The sequence below is a fragment of the Labrus mixtus genome, chromosome 3 (genome assembly GCF_963584025.1).
Source record: "Labrus mixtus chromosome 3, fLabMix1.1, whole genome shotgun sequence".
In the NCBI taxonomy this organism is placed as follows: Eukaryota; Metazoa; Chordata; class Actinopteri; order Labriformes; family Labridae; genus Labrus; species Labrus mixtus.
In genome coordinates, this window is record NC_083614.1 from 11,434,725 (window position 1) to 11,449,284 (window position 14,560).

The 14,560-nt window shown below is 41.4% G+C and overlaps 1 protein-coding gene across 1 annotated transcript in view; it reads right to left on the bottom strand.

Moving 5' to 3' along the window:
• Positions 1-14,560, bottom strand: part of mcf2l2 (MCF.2 cell line derived transforming sequence-like 2) — a 132,694-nt gene that overhangs the window by 42,634 nt on the left and 75,500 nt on the right. Inside the window, exons 16-20 of the mRNA XM_061031399.1 lie at positions 8,354-8,420; positions 6,852-6,967; positions 4,784-4,853; positions 3,816-3,908; positions 2,060-2,152 (exon numbers count right to left, since the gene is read on the bottom strand). Coding sequence (XP_060887382.1) covers positions 2,060-2,152; positions 3,816-3,908; positions 4,784-4,853; positions 6,852-6,967; positions 8,354-8,420 — 439 coding nt within the window. The remainder of the gene's footprint in view (positions 1-2,059; positions 2,153-3,815; positions 3,909-4,783; positions 4,854-6,851; positions 6,968-8,353; positions 8,421-14,560) is intronic.

Here is a 14,560-nt window from a genome sequence, read left to right on the forward strand (position 1 = left end):
TTGATTTAAAATCGGGGTCCGCCCGGTCTGAGACAGAGAACAGAGTAAAAATGCTTTTAGATTCAGAGACCTCCTCCATGTCATCTGGCCAACAATCCTAACCAGCCCACCTTTGCATGCGCCCTATTGGCTGAACGATATACATGTGGATGTATTTGATTTGTCGTCTTTACGTTTTTGAATTTTTGTGCCTTTCTTTGAATTTCCTACCTACCCTATTTAAATGATGTTTGAAAAATTCTAAAAAAAATAAATAAAACTTTTCAGATAGCAATGTGGTAAAACTATCACTGTGTATCTATAAAACAGGTAATTTCTCTCGACCGCACGGCGCAGCTATAACTTTGTTTTGATGAGATTCAATGTCAGATTAGACGATGGTTCCCTGAATCTGATCCGGAGAAGTATGTAGCCGTCTGATCGGTTACAGCAGATCAGGTTTCTCACTACTCCGACATGAGAAAGTGGCAATCCGTGTCTATAATTCTGAGCCCCGTAGTGTAAAAGTTTAGACCTCATGAGGCTCAAGCTTTAGTACCTCCAGTGGGGGATTACATCGAGCAGCCTGAACTAATGGGCCTGATAATTACACAGCATAATGCCCTGTTATTCATGAATATTAGTCAAACATATTTGGGATCATTATTTTAATGAGATCTTATCAAACAAGTTACTGAACCAGCAACCTTCACACTTCTGACAGCTGATAGCGTTCATGCTCTTTCACGCTCTCTCACAACACCGGTCACTAACTTTGTGTTTTATTCACCAAAACCTGCTCCATGAGAGTTCCCTCTGAAACTCCTCTTCAGCTCCTCAAGAGCTCCTTCTACTTCCTCCTCTCTGAAACTCTTAAACCTCTCTGTGCCGCTCCACTGCAACCGTCACTCCCTATCCTACACCTCTCCTGCCTCATCCATCTTATCAGCTCATCCCTCGCCCGACTCGCTCTTTCTTACTCATGCTGCTTGACTCTGCAACGGACACTCTCTTCTCTCTTGGCTGTGTGTTTGTCTGACTCTGTGGGTGCTGACAGAACCACCCTGCAGGCAGCCGATTTAAAATGGTTAAAATCCAAGTGGACCTCCTCCTCGCCTATCAATATGTTCTCTCCTTTTTCTTTCTCCACCTCCTTATCTGGAGCTAAACGCTTGTTCAGTCAATACCGAATCCTCTTTTCCTTCTGCGGCCGTAAAAAATTCTTTATCTCTGAACCTCCAGGACATGGTTGTAGTGTATACATGCACTACACTCTCCTGCTGCCGATCTGTTTGCTACACCCTTTTCATGCAGAGGTGGAGCCTGGGTATCTGGCACTGAAGCACACAAGGCTTTTGAAAGACACTGACTTTGGATAATTTAAAGACAGGGTTTGTAATTTTTGAAAACTAGCATGATTTTGAAAGTAGTATTCCCTCAGTGCTCCGTCTACCCAATCCCGTTCCCAGCATATGTAATAAAAGTCTTGCTGTCTTTGGCATCATGTTGGTTGGGCTTTTTGTGTCATTCATCAGTCTCTTGCATTATTTGCATGATGTTTTAATATCATTTACTCATAACCTCGCTTTGAAAACAAGACCTAAACTTCAAAATCTTCTCTCACTTCCGTCATGTCTTTACATGCCTGTTTCAGCTACCAACGTCGAACAACAGACGAACAACAGCAGATGGCGCCTTCTTCTGGATAAAAATGAGTATTGCAATATGTTTTTAGTTTAATTGGTTTTAATTGTCACTTATTTGTATGAATAATTGTATTGTGAGGTACCGTTACATCCCTGCTGAAGACATATCTGCTTTGGCTGCACCATCGACCAATAGGAAAGCTTATATCATATTATAAGGTATTCAGTACACTGTGAGGCACTTCAGCATATATGATTCACTTGCTTGATTCTCACAGTTTTTGTATGAAATCTCTCCGGCTGAATGCTCTAAAAAAGTTTCAGCAATAAAACTCAAAACAACGCTCTAAATAAAACTGACACAGTTTAAGAGGAAGGAGGGGGGAGAGGAGGAACAACAGGTGAAAAGGTGTGATGAGTGTGCAGCGTTTTACCTTCAGCATGAGTTGGTATTTGGTGATCCTCTGAACAGGCTTCAACAGGTAAGCGTCCAACGAGAGTTTGTGGTCAAGTTTCTTCTGGCATTCCTGTTGTCACAAACACCAAATATCCTCTTTCAGTAAGGGATCAATGTCAGAGCTACGCGACTTAGAGTGAGAGCTGCAGAAGGTCAAGACAATTCTAGTGCTGTGTGAACATTTTTGTTGTTTTTGTGACGTTTGCTGAATTAAAGATTTGAGTCAGGCATTATGGACAGTAGGTGAACATTCTCATGAACTCCAGCCCAACCTATCTCTAAGAAGTTATGTATCTTGATGGGGTCAGAAATGTAAACAGCTTTTTCAGAGATGCTGTATCCACTTCAACTCCTCATTATCACCTACAAAGCCCTCCATAACCTGCAACCCCACCCCTACCTGTCTGAGCTCCTCCACAGGCACACTCCCACCCGCACTCTCAGGTCTGCTGACGCAAACCTCCCTACTAACCATCAGTCCTGGGGGGACAGGGGTTTCTCCTTAGCCATGTCCCATTTCGACCCATGTCGACCTGTGGCACTCTCATTGGTAGACTTAGGTGGACAGGTGTTGTAATCTGCCTAGAGACTAGTTTCATGACACCTTACAAGGTGACGGTTGCTGGTCATTCAAATAAGAAGACGGTTAAGTTTGTGTGCTGGTCATTCAAATCAGACGACGGTTAAGTTCATGTGCCGGTCATTCAAATCAGGTGACAGTTATGTAAATAGGGTGTCATACAAGCCAGACGTGTCATAACTATTCATTGTGTAAGCAGAAATTCATGTGTTAAACGCATAAGCAAGAATCATATATTTACCATTACAATTCCCCCCTTTGATTACATAAAATCATATGACATTATATATATGTCATATTTTTATGTCATATGATTTTATGACAGATTACATCACCTGTCCACCTGAGTCTACCAATGAGAGTGCCACAGGTCGACACAAGTTAACCGATGGGAGTGCCCTGCTTTGTGAAATTTGGTATAAATGTCTTGATGTAACCGCTGTCCCGAGCGGGACTCTGCTATGCATTTGTGCTGATTGTCACTCCTGCATGAGTTTCCCCCTTTCGCAAAAGAAACCCTTCATGCTCGAGCAATAAAATACACAAAGACAAATCTTTGACTTGAGATCTTCGTTTCATCGCAGAAAAATCCACGACACGTCCATGGGGCGGTGCTAAGGGCTGACAATAGTCGCAAAAACAGCCTTGAAATTACTCTCTCTAAATCCACAGGATATTTAAACATGGTGCGTTTTGTGTTCGTCCTTTATTACCGAGGTCACACAGGAAGTGAATATTCTTTCGACCAATCAACGGACTGCAGTGTGTCTAGCTCCAACCTTTCAGGTCAGATCGATTCACTTGGCACCCCAAGAAGGGTACCAAAAAGCAGGATGGAACGGATCGGTTATTTAGGTACCATTCCCAACTTTGGAATTTGGAAACACAAATACATGTGTACCCTAATGAACCGAACTGCTTGGAGGAAACACGTGTTTTGTTTTGTTTTGTTTTGTTGTTATTCTTTGTTTAGTGTCTTTGAGGACTCATTATTATTATTATTATTGTATGGGAGCTAGTGTAGATAGAAGTTAAAGCTGTATTCTCCTTATACGCATGCCTATTTGTGTGTGTGTGTGTGTGTGTGTGTGTGTGTGTGTGTGTGTGTGTGTGTGTGTGTGTGTGTGTGTGTGTGTGGGTGGGTGTGTCTTACCTGAAAGAAGAGACTGTCTCCACACTGTCTCCAGAGGACTTCAGAGCGGGGTTTATTCTGACAGTACTTCTCGTACACCTGCAGCTCTTCTTTCTGTCAACACAAAGAGACGTCAGAGTCAAGAGAGCCAAGTCACGTCCGCTCTGGTCTCTTACAGTCAATCAGAGCTGCTGCTGGAATATGAATGATCTGTCAGTCAGTGCACCACTGGCTGGAAGACCTCATATACTCAATCTACTTACTATTGGCCATGGTACATATACAAAAAGTTTACAAATTATTTAGATCTTGAACGGTTTAAGTAAAAGAGCCGTTGAATTGTTGAACCGCTGCTTGAATTATGTTCAAATTTAGTTTTTCTTTAAATGTATCCCAATGAGATATGTGTTTGTGAGCAAAGAGACACCAGGATAGTCAACCATGATGATATAATTCATTTAAAGTCAATAAATATAAATATATACAATATACTTGTGGCTTAATGAAGACACATACTCAGTGAGTATCTATCTCTCCCACGTTGCTTTATCCCTTCTGATAGCTTAAATGACCTACCACATGGCCCTTAGTGGCCACCACAGCACAAACAGCATGGGCACTTTCAACATATCATACAAGCTTCAGGCATTGAAAACGATGATGCAACATCTCTACCACATATAGATACCACACCAAACCAAGTGTTGTAGCGATGGAAGCGGGCAAGAGAACTGGTTCAGATAAAAGTGATTGTACCCGACCTAAAAAGCCTCTGCATGTTTCTAATAAGCTCCACGAGCAGAAACTTGCTCAAACTAGGATCAATATTGGAGATGCTTTTGAAAAATGGAGAGAGGAACACAGAAAGGTTTACAGACTGATGCAGAGCTGGCTAAACACTGAAGCTTCAGTTCCTTTAAATTAAAGGACTTGGGTCCAGTGCCTGATGTACTCAGTGACTCTCCGCCACTGATATCTGAGTTACTCACCCTTTTCAGAAAACACGTTCCCACCAGCTCTGGTTTCTCTGCACAGTTCTCCAGCTCCTTCAGAAATGTCCTGCGAATAAATTATGAACAAACAGAATAAGTTACGCAAAGTGAGAATCCTTTGACGTGCTGGAACTGCTTACATAATGTTTTAAGTGACCGAATTTCAAGTGTGCAAGTACTAGTAGTATATGCTCCCACATAGATTCTGTGTTATTGTGAGTGCTATTAGATTTCACGTTTGTCTGTCACAAAAGGCTGGATTACTTGACATATTAGAAGTTTATGGAAACAGTTGGAAAATACATAGGAATTTCAGGGGCAGGGATCAGAGAAAAGATTGTACTGATCGCTGTTGGGAAAGTCAGGGATCCTGTGTTACTAAAGCTTTACAGTGGTAGAAACTTAGGCTATTTGGCTGATGTGGCTTTATTCTTTACAACATCCATTCTAATTAATCGTATTTAAGTCTCCATCTTCATGACAGGGCATTATTAAATTGACAGTGTACTTACTTGAACTAGTGGACTTATGGCAGTTTGGGTCTTGACCCCTTAGTTCATAAAACCAAGCTGTCTAAACAAGTGGAAAGAATCGCAGGGAGACTGATGACAGCTTCACGCCCGACTTTTACTAATTACTATACAGAGAGATGAAACAAATCAACTGGAAAAAAAAAAAACATGAAGGGGGCTGAGGACAGAACAGGAAGCCAGTGATCCCAAGCGTAAGAAGAAAGAGAGAGGATGGAGATAAAGGATGGAAGAGGAAGGAGGAAGAACTCTTTGGTTTAGGCCTTCAGGGTCTCTAATCTGATTGAAACGCCCATGATTTCTGTGAATAGTTATGCTTGCTGACTTTTGCTCAAAACAACTATCTGCAGAGACATTTTTGTGTGTACATGAAGCACATGCACACACGCTGCAGCCCTGTGTCCTAGAAGCAACGTTAGTGTAGGCCTACGACTCAATCGCAACAGCACAGTGTAATGGAGGTGTTTGGTATTTAGCATAACTGGCAAACCACATGTGGCTGCTATGAGTAGGTAAAATCTCTGGCGGACTTAAGATATTTGAGGGGCAGGAGCGTAAACGATAAAAAGGGCACCTGATCCATGCGGTGGGCCACCAGCTCACAAAAAGTGGTAATTTAATTATAGTGAAATAGTTTTTAAAAAATGGTTATGAACCGGTCTTTTTTTGCTATATGATTACAGCTACACCTCTGTAAAAAAAAACATACAAGGAACTACGTTATCACGTTTTGGCCACTGGAAGGGCACTTCATCACCATGTACCACAGGTGAATCTATTATCCAAGAGGACATTTTTACAGTGTTTTTTTTTTTGTTTGTTTTTACTTTAGGGCACAAGGAGTGGTGACAACCCCCCGCCCCCCATGAGTCCACCAGTGGGTTAAATATTACATTACACTAGGGTTAGGTTTAGGGTTATCCAGTTGAAATTAAAGCAGCAATAATTATCTTTTCAATAGTTGGTTCAATGGTTGCAAGCTGAAAAGGAGGTTAACATATACAGCTTAAAGAATGTTTTATTCCTGCTCAGTGAAAGAGCAGGCACACATAGTTAGCAACTAGCTTGTGGACAAAGTAAAACATATGACAGATAAATGCCGGATATCCTCAAGAGGTCCTGATAACAAAAAAAATAGCTTACAGAGGATACTGGACTAACGTTCATCAATTGGACAGAAAGACATTTCTAAAAAATGTAAATGTTGCTCTTTATCAACTTTATCAACAGTCTATGTTTACTATAACATCTTTATATAATCATAAGTTTTGTGTACAGCTTGTTCTGCTGCCCCCTAGTGGACATTACAAAAAGTGAGAAGGCATAGAATTATGTTTTGCCTTTTTAGTTCCCTTTATGCATCATGCAAACAAATTGTCAATTGGCAAAAGGTGCATCCAAATAACCACTGGGCATAAACACAACAATCCTTTACATGTTTATATGTTTGTATGTTTATATGTTTTTTTTATATATAAAAGACTCTGTGGGGAAAATAAAATAAAAATCAGACTCTTGTGGTGTGTTCTCCTTACCTGTTGTGAAATTCATAAATCTCGGGCAGGTTTCCGAACAGTACGTCCCTTTTGTTCTCCAGGGAGGGAGGGATGAGGTGGCTGAGCTCTGAGTTATCCAGCTCTGCAAAGTAACCCTGGTGTTGGGGGAGGGGGTTTGAGATGGAGGGTAGATTAATGAGATGACGAGGAAGAAAGAGACAGCAGAGAGAGAAATTAGCCATAAATCGTCTATCTGTGCGGGGAACCAGTCCTGGCTAATCAATTTAACCTGAGATGATAAGAGAAAAAGATGTTTAACCTCTGCCCATCTCAACGCACAGATCGACTACTGTGGGTGATGAGAATGAGGTATGGACTAATATACACTAACACTTTATGCTGGGCTTCATTCAATCAATATACAGTACAGTTAGAATCAATGCATCCCTGCATGAGTTCAATCTCTCATGCTTGTGTAATCCAAGAGAAAATGGATCGCACATAGTCAACCCAGCAGATCATAAAAAGTTCAAACACTTCCAGGTGTCTGAAGGTTGAATTTATGAGACAAAGTAATGAAGTGTTCTTTCGTCCAAATAGCAATCAACACGCACATATCGAATCCAAGAATGCACCAGTAGTCTTAGTGCTATTGGATGCCTCGATAAGAAAATACTTTCATTCACAATTGCCTACGAAATTCAATACTAAGAGCTATGTCCGTGTCAGAAATGGAGAAGCCAATGGATTTTCTTCAATTGTCCATAAAATAATGCGACAATTTTCCTTTTGACGTTTGAATCTATTGTTTTGGTTTTTAAGCTCAAGCTAATGATATGTGTCAAACAGCCCTCTTATTGGTAACAGACTGAACTGGCCCTCTGTTGGAGGGAAATAAGGGCGCACTCACACTTGGCAAAGTCGTACCGTCCCGTAGATAAGCCCGATTGTTCCCCCTCCCCATTCCACCGCTGTCCGGCACTCACACTGCTCCTGGACTAACCGGGCCTGAGCACGGTTACCTCTTGTACACAACGTTGTAATGCAACACATGCATGGCTTTGCGTAAATATGAAGCGTGCTTGGTTTACAAGGCAGGCTGACTTGAAAATAAAAAATATATAAAAGGGACTTTATACGCGAGTCAAACAACTTTGAGTTAAATTTGAATTATAATTAGATGATTGATCCACTCGTCAAATAGCCGTAATTCTGAAAATAACACCCAAGTGATTTTAAATCAGGACCAATCCTTTAAAGTAGACCTTCAGAAGGCCTAATTTCAATCAGCGCTCCAACCCCTTCACTAATCAGGACTGGACTACTGTCAGTACTTTGGTTTTAATTATGAAATAACAGCCTGAGGGTAAAATTCAAAAATGGTACAAAGCAGTGATTACAGACACCTTAAGTCATTTTGCTGCTCAAGCTGCAGAATAGATACATATTCAGCTTATCAATGAACGACCGCAGATGTTTCCAATATAACCTATGATGCAACACGGGTTAGGGTTAGGGTTAGGGTAGGGGATGTACTGTACCTCCATGATGCTTTGCAGCTCCTCCACATACAGCCTCTCCGTTTCGATCAGCTCCGTCATGATATGTCTGCAGAGAAAGAGAAAACAATGTGGTGATTTCGGGCACACTGCTAATCAGAGTTTCCTTCTTTAATTCATCCGTGCTCTCACTGGGACCCTTTGCAAACTGACAAACAAACTAATGGATCAGTAACCAGCAATAAATATGTCAGTGAAGTGCTCTTTGGTCACATGGGACCCGCACTAACTTGTTAATGACAACAACATGAAAACACAAATAATGGCTTTTCAATCTTGGCACAGCGGTAATGAGCCCCTCACTGAGAAGAGATTGATTTGTGGATGTTTTTGTATGAGCAGTGAGATCAGACTTCATCAGGATCTGTCTCCCAAAAGCCTTTTCAAAACTCTTTGCTGTGGTACAAAGTAAAGCTCTTTCCTTTTTCCAGTCATATCCATTATGAGCAAACAGGGCACATTTATGTCCAACTTTCAGGAGTTGCTAAATCATTCACTAGATATTATGTGCAAACTAACTAAGCACTGCACCACCGTGCAGCCCAAATCAAGAATCTTAATCAAGACTAAATCAGTGTTGTTGGAATCCTTCTATCCAGAGGAAGATTTCTTCTAAAGGCTAATAGCCTGACTATAATGAGGTGATATCAGAAGATAATATAAAAATATAGGATGGATTGTCAGGAAGTGTGTTTTTGATCATTAACACTGTAACTTGGACACAAACAGTTAGGTAGGATTTAGCTCATGGACGTGTTTAGCTCATAGCCTCAAGCAACTAGCCAAAGGCAGAGATGACTAACACAAGAGACATCTGCAATATTTGCTTCTGTCGAGCGACGCAGCCTCTCTTACAAACATTTCAGACTGATGACTAATCATCAGAGTTCAAACAGCTTCCCCTTAAACAACCACAGCTTGGTCTTCATTTTGAATAGTATTAACCACCTCATAGTGGTTTAACACCTTGCAGGAAAAGTCCAATAATGTGCAGTGTTTCCCCTACCATTATATTGGGGGAACGGCCCCCCAATTTTTTGGATAGAGTGGATAGAGTCGGAAATCAGGGAAAGAAGTCATTTAAGGATACCTTTCTGATAGAAAAGTACAGCTGTCATTAAAAGTAACACATGAACACCAAGATTCCTTCAAGTGTTTGTGTCGTCATGTCGGCTTGCCCCCCCCCCCCAACGCTGTAAACCTAGGGGAAATCTTCTAATAACTAATGTGGGGAAAAAAAACGTCTTAGAACAAGAACACATATTGTATGTTATGTTATCTGATGGTTACCCCAAGTTGCTCCCGCTGCTTCATCAGTGGTGTGTGCATGTGTATAAATCAGTTAACACTGAAGGACACTTTACATAGAAGACTACCATCAGCATGTGAATGGGAATGTGTAGGTGTGACCTGCGGTGCAAAAGCACTTTGAGTAGTCAGAAGACTTGCTCATTGTCACGATACAAGCTCAAGTCCATTTTAGAATTTATAGTGTTTTCACACTAGCAGAAATCTCCTGAAAAACTCCTGCTAGACCCCGAGTATTTTTTCCGCAGCAAGTCCAAGTGAGCTGTGAGGAGCATGTGTGAACAGCCAGGTCGGGAGAATCTCGAGAGTGCATACGTGAAAACGGCTTTACATGGGAGTTCATGAGGCTCCACAGCAATTCATTTGCAGCAACTTAATAAGGACTTATTAATAGATCTTGTAACAACAAGCTGTACGTTTGCACATCCATGAAGTTTAGGAAACTCAAAAAGATTTCTTTCTAAATAGGTTTGAAAGATTTAAGCAGAAGAAGCTGTTTGTGCTCAGTTAGGGTAAGGGTTAGAGACACAGGTGACAGGAACGATAAAAAAAACTTGTAATTTGTAGTCAACTTTTTTTAATCTTAAGCTTTCAAACACATGGAGACCTTTGCTACATCCATAACACAGAGTCAGCCTGAACCATAGACAGTTCCGGTCCTTTTCATCTGTACACACACATTCTGACCCGGTGCATTTTAAGAAGCATTCACAATCCTACAGAGGTGTGCTGAAAGGCTTTCTGATGCACACTACAGTCTCATAGATCCATAAAGATAAAAGCAAATGCAACGGATGCATCCATTTATCATATCACACACACACATACAGGAAATGGAAGAAATGTTTGTCTGTGTGCAAACACTTACATTTTGAGCATGCAATGAGCTGTACTTTATCATTTTTTTTTGGTTCATCCTGAGCTTTCAAACACAGTTGCACAAGTTGTGCAACTTTTTTGATCCAGTAGATGTCACCCTTTAGCAATAAACCAAAACAAACTGCTGTTTGGTAAAGGCCCTGACACACCAAGCAGACGGCAAAGAACTAGTGGCGACGAAGGCAGCCTGTGGCGTCGCCTCATGTCGGCTCTTGTCTTGGCCAAAAAGTTTCACTTGAACACACCGCAAAGACTACAGCTGATGGCCAACCACCACGTCCGTTCTGCACAAGCGTGAGAGGAATTAACTCTCCATGCCAGCAGGCGGCGGTAGTCCGCTGTTATGAAACAAGAAGACCATTTTCACACCGCTGTCGTGCACCACTCGTATTATAGGTAGCCTACAAACCGAGAATAACGTCTTTGAAAATGGAGTGAAAAAATAAAGTTGAAAATGGCACTGGTGTTGTTAGCCCTGGGTCTTTTGGTGGAAAAAGAAAAAAATGGGGCGGAGGCGACAAAATGGGTGAAAGCACGGATACAGCGGCATGCTCTAGGGGCTTTTCCAATCCTGTGTCGAGAGCATAGACTGTAAATATTACGAGAGCTGGAGATAATTGAAACCTCCGGACAGCCAATCAGAGAGATTTCTCTCAACGACTGCCCACGCCGATTCAACATTTCAAATCGGCCAAAGGAAGGCCGGACACACGGCAAAAAACTAGGGCGACGACAATTCCTCTGACGGTCCAACTAGGACTGACGGCCGACGACCTCCTTGGTGTGTCAGGGCTTTAACAGCTCCTCTATTCTGAATCCTCCGCTCTCCTCCAGCGTCACCCCTCCAACCCCTCTCCACTCATGTCTGCATGAAGGAGTTGTGAATTATAACGCACCATAAGTAAGACAGACCATTGCAGACAGTTTCAGAGAGACATTAACAGAGGATATACTTGATTTCTGCTGTATTTATGTGCGTCTCTAGATAACATTTTTAATGCATTGGTTGGCGCTTTACAAATAAAGATTCATTGAATGGAGGTGTAGGAATATGACACAACAACTTTGAATATTTCACCACGAAATAAGAAAAATTAACAGATTGTTATCTCTCATCTGAGATTGCTGACCTATAGTTTGAGAAAACCCAGGCCTGTGTTAGTTTCCGAGGACCCTTATTGATTAATGTGAGAAGATTTAACACGAGCTGGACAGACAATTCAATCTCAGACTTTCCTATGTCAATAACACAAGTCGAGTCAACCTGAACCATAGACTCATCCTTGGCATGTGTACACACACGTTCTGACCCGGTGCATTTTAAGAAGCATTCACAAGCCTACAGATGTCCTAAAAGGCTTTCTGGTGCACACTACAGTCTCAAAGATCCATAACGATAAAAGCAAATGCAACGGATGCATATATCCGTTATCATATGACACACGCACACGTACAGGAAATGGAAGAAATGTCTGAGCAGCTGCAGACTCGCTGCATTCCCAGGTGTCTCACTCCTGTTGCCTCACATTCACACAGCTTGGACTGTAACTCAAGTACCTACTTCCCTCTAACCTTGTTATATGTAAGAATGTGGCACAAGCACAGAGGTTGTGTTGTGTGCTCCTTGCCTGAACACACAACACAACCCCTGGCTGTGTGTTCAAACGCACAGCATATGTGCTGGTGCTGATTTGTACAATTTCACACACACATGCTCATGCACACAGACACAGACTTCTCCTCAAGCTCCGCTCTAATTGCCTTTTTTGCACATGATGTTTGTGTCAGCTGATGCAGCTCAGGACACATGCATTTTATATATACTTGAAGGTATTACTCGATACCAAACGAATGCTCTTAACCAACAACGATAGTTCCAAGCAACTTGACATCTCACACACTTGACACACAAACATTTAGCTGCATTAGGATTTCTGTTCTACAGACACCAACTCCAGGGCTTTGCTACTGAACTTGAGTACTTTCTAAGTTCCAGAAAAACAGTGTCATAGCGCTGAGACTGATCGTCTGTCTGTGTAGGTTCTCAGTCATCAAGATCATGGTAAATTCAAAGTTTGGTTCAAAGGCAACTGGACTTGATTGAAGATCTTTAACCGAGGTGGTTGTTTGAGACACCATCTTTCACCAACCTACAATGCTGTTTTGAATTCTCTCTCAAAACAACTGAAGACCCAGTCCCACCTTGGAACATGTGTCCCCAATGACCCACAGACGACTGGGAGAGTTTGAATGTAATGTCTGCTTTGACGTATATGGTGTCATACACACATATGCATACCTGTACACTCATCTACTGGTCATTCACTTATGTGCACTTAGTATCAGAAATTTTAAGAGGCATTTTGATGATGATTGATGGCAGTCGCCATATTGGACATACTTCCTCATTCTTTTTCAATGATTCTAGTAACAGGCGAAAGATTTGAAGGCCTTCAGCCTCCTGGCAAACAGCTACAACTCATCCAGCTGTCAGTCAACTTAGCCCCGCCCCTTAACATGAAGATTTATGAGTAGTATTAGGCTTTAGAAAATGTAAAACAGATTAGTTATTTAACCCCCAATAAAGTGTGTACCAATAAAGAAATTAATAAATTAGCCACTGATACAAGTTTTTTTTGTATCAGGCTGTAAACATGTTTTTTTTCTGCTGTGAAAATGGCCATTTTAATATGGACCTTACTAGCTTGGCTAGTGGACACTCAAGGGACTGCAGATTTTTTCACTTCTGTATTCCTAACTGGAGGTTTCCGCTCGGTATGAACTAAAGCTTCAAACAGGATTATCTTGAAAATATATTTTAAAAAATATCGGCTTAGATTCATAAACGTCTTTAGATTGTTTAAAATAAAACTACAGAGACTCTGGAGGGGAGTATAGACTCCCATGATTCCCTGCTACCCTCGACGTCATCTTTTGTTATCGTTTTGATTGAGATTTTCATATAATGTATTATTCCCACAAGGGGAAATTTCTTTTACACTCTGTTGTCGAGTCATGCTGAAACAGGATCCTCTGGACATGCATTAATGGAGAGACGTTACAGTGATGGCCCCTCTCCAGCTTCCAGACCAATTTCCAGACCGTCGGGTTCTCACCCCAAGTCCCTGAAGAATGAACTACTGCCGCCCACAATCATGTCAATCCACATGTTCCCACGTTAGATTCAATGAGAAAAACTTTATCAATCCCCAGCGGAGAAACTCATTTTCCGTCTGGACAATTCATACACCCAACAAACAATATGGACAGTACAATCACAGAACACAACAAGTAAATACACTGTTTGAGACCATTTGAGACATAATACAGCCACGACTAAAAATGTTCATTAAAATATCTGACCGCTGCTGGAACAAACAAAGGAACTTCTAAGTCTAAGGCATCACTAGTCGCTCACTGAAGGAGCGGCAATTAAAATCCATTAAAACCACCGAGCAAAGGATCGCCTTCAAAGATCAGAACCGTTTTTAGTTTGGTCCTCATTCTCGTCTTCAAGGTAACTTCAAGAGAGTCTGGGTGTAATACCGATCACAGAGCCAGATTTATTGATCATCCGCTTATTGACCCTATATTTGATCATCCACACAGATGCTGCCCAGCACAGCACAACACAGACTAAAAGATGACACAAGTCAAGATTCCCTGATTAAAAACATGAAGAAGGTTCTTGCTAATGTCAAAGGATCGGCGCTTCCATAAGAAGAGTCAATGTCCAAATGTATCCACAGTAAATCACATGAGCAGGGCCACAAAGACAAACTGAAGACTCAAATCTTTGAAGACTGAATCGCACATTATGTCTTTAACAAGTTTATGTTTTTATTCTATTTCTACATCTTGTACAACACCTTTAAGAATACTCCCTCCATACAGCTCCACCTCAAAGATTCCGCAATAAAATGCATGTTTGAAAGAAACTTTTAATTTGCAAAGAACCGATTCATTTGAGCTCTTTGGGTGTAGAGATGATTGTAAATGATT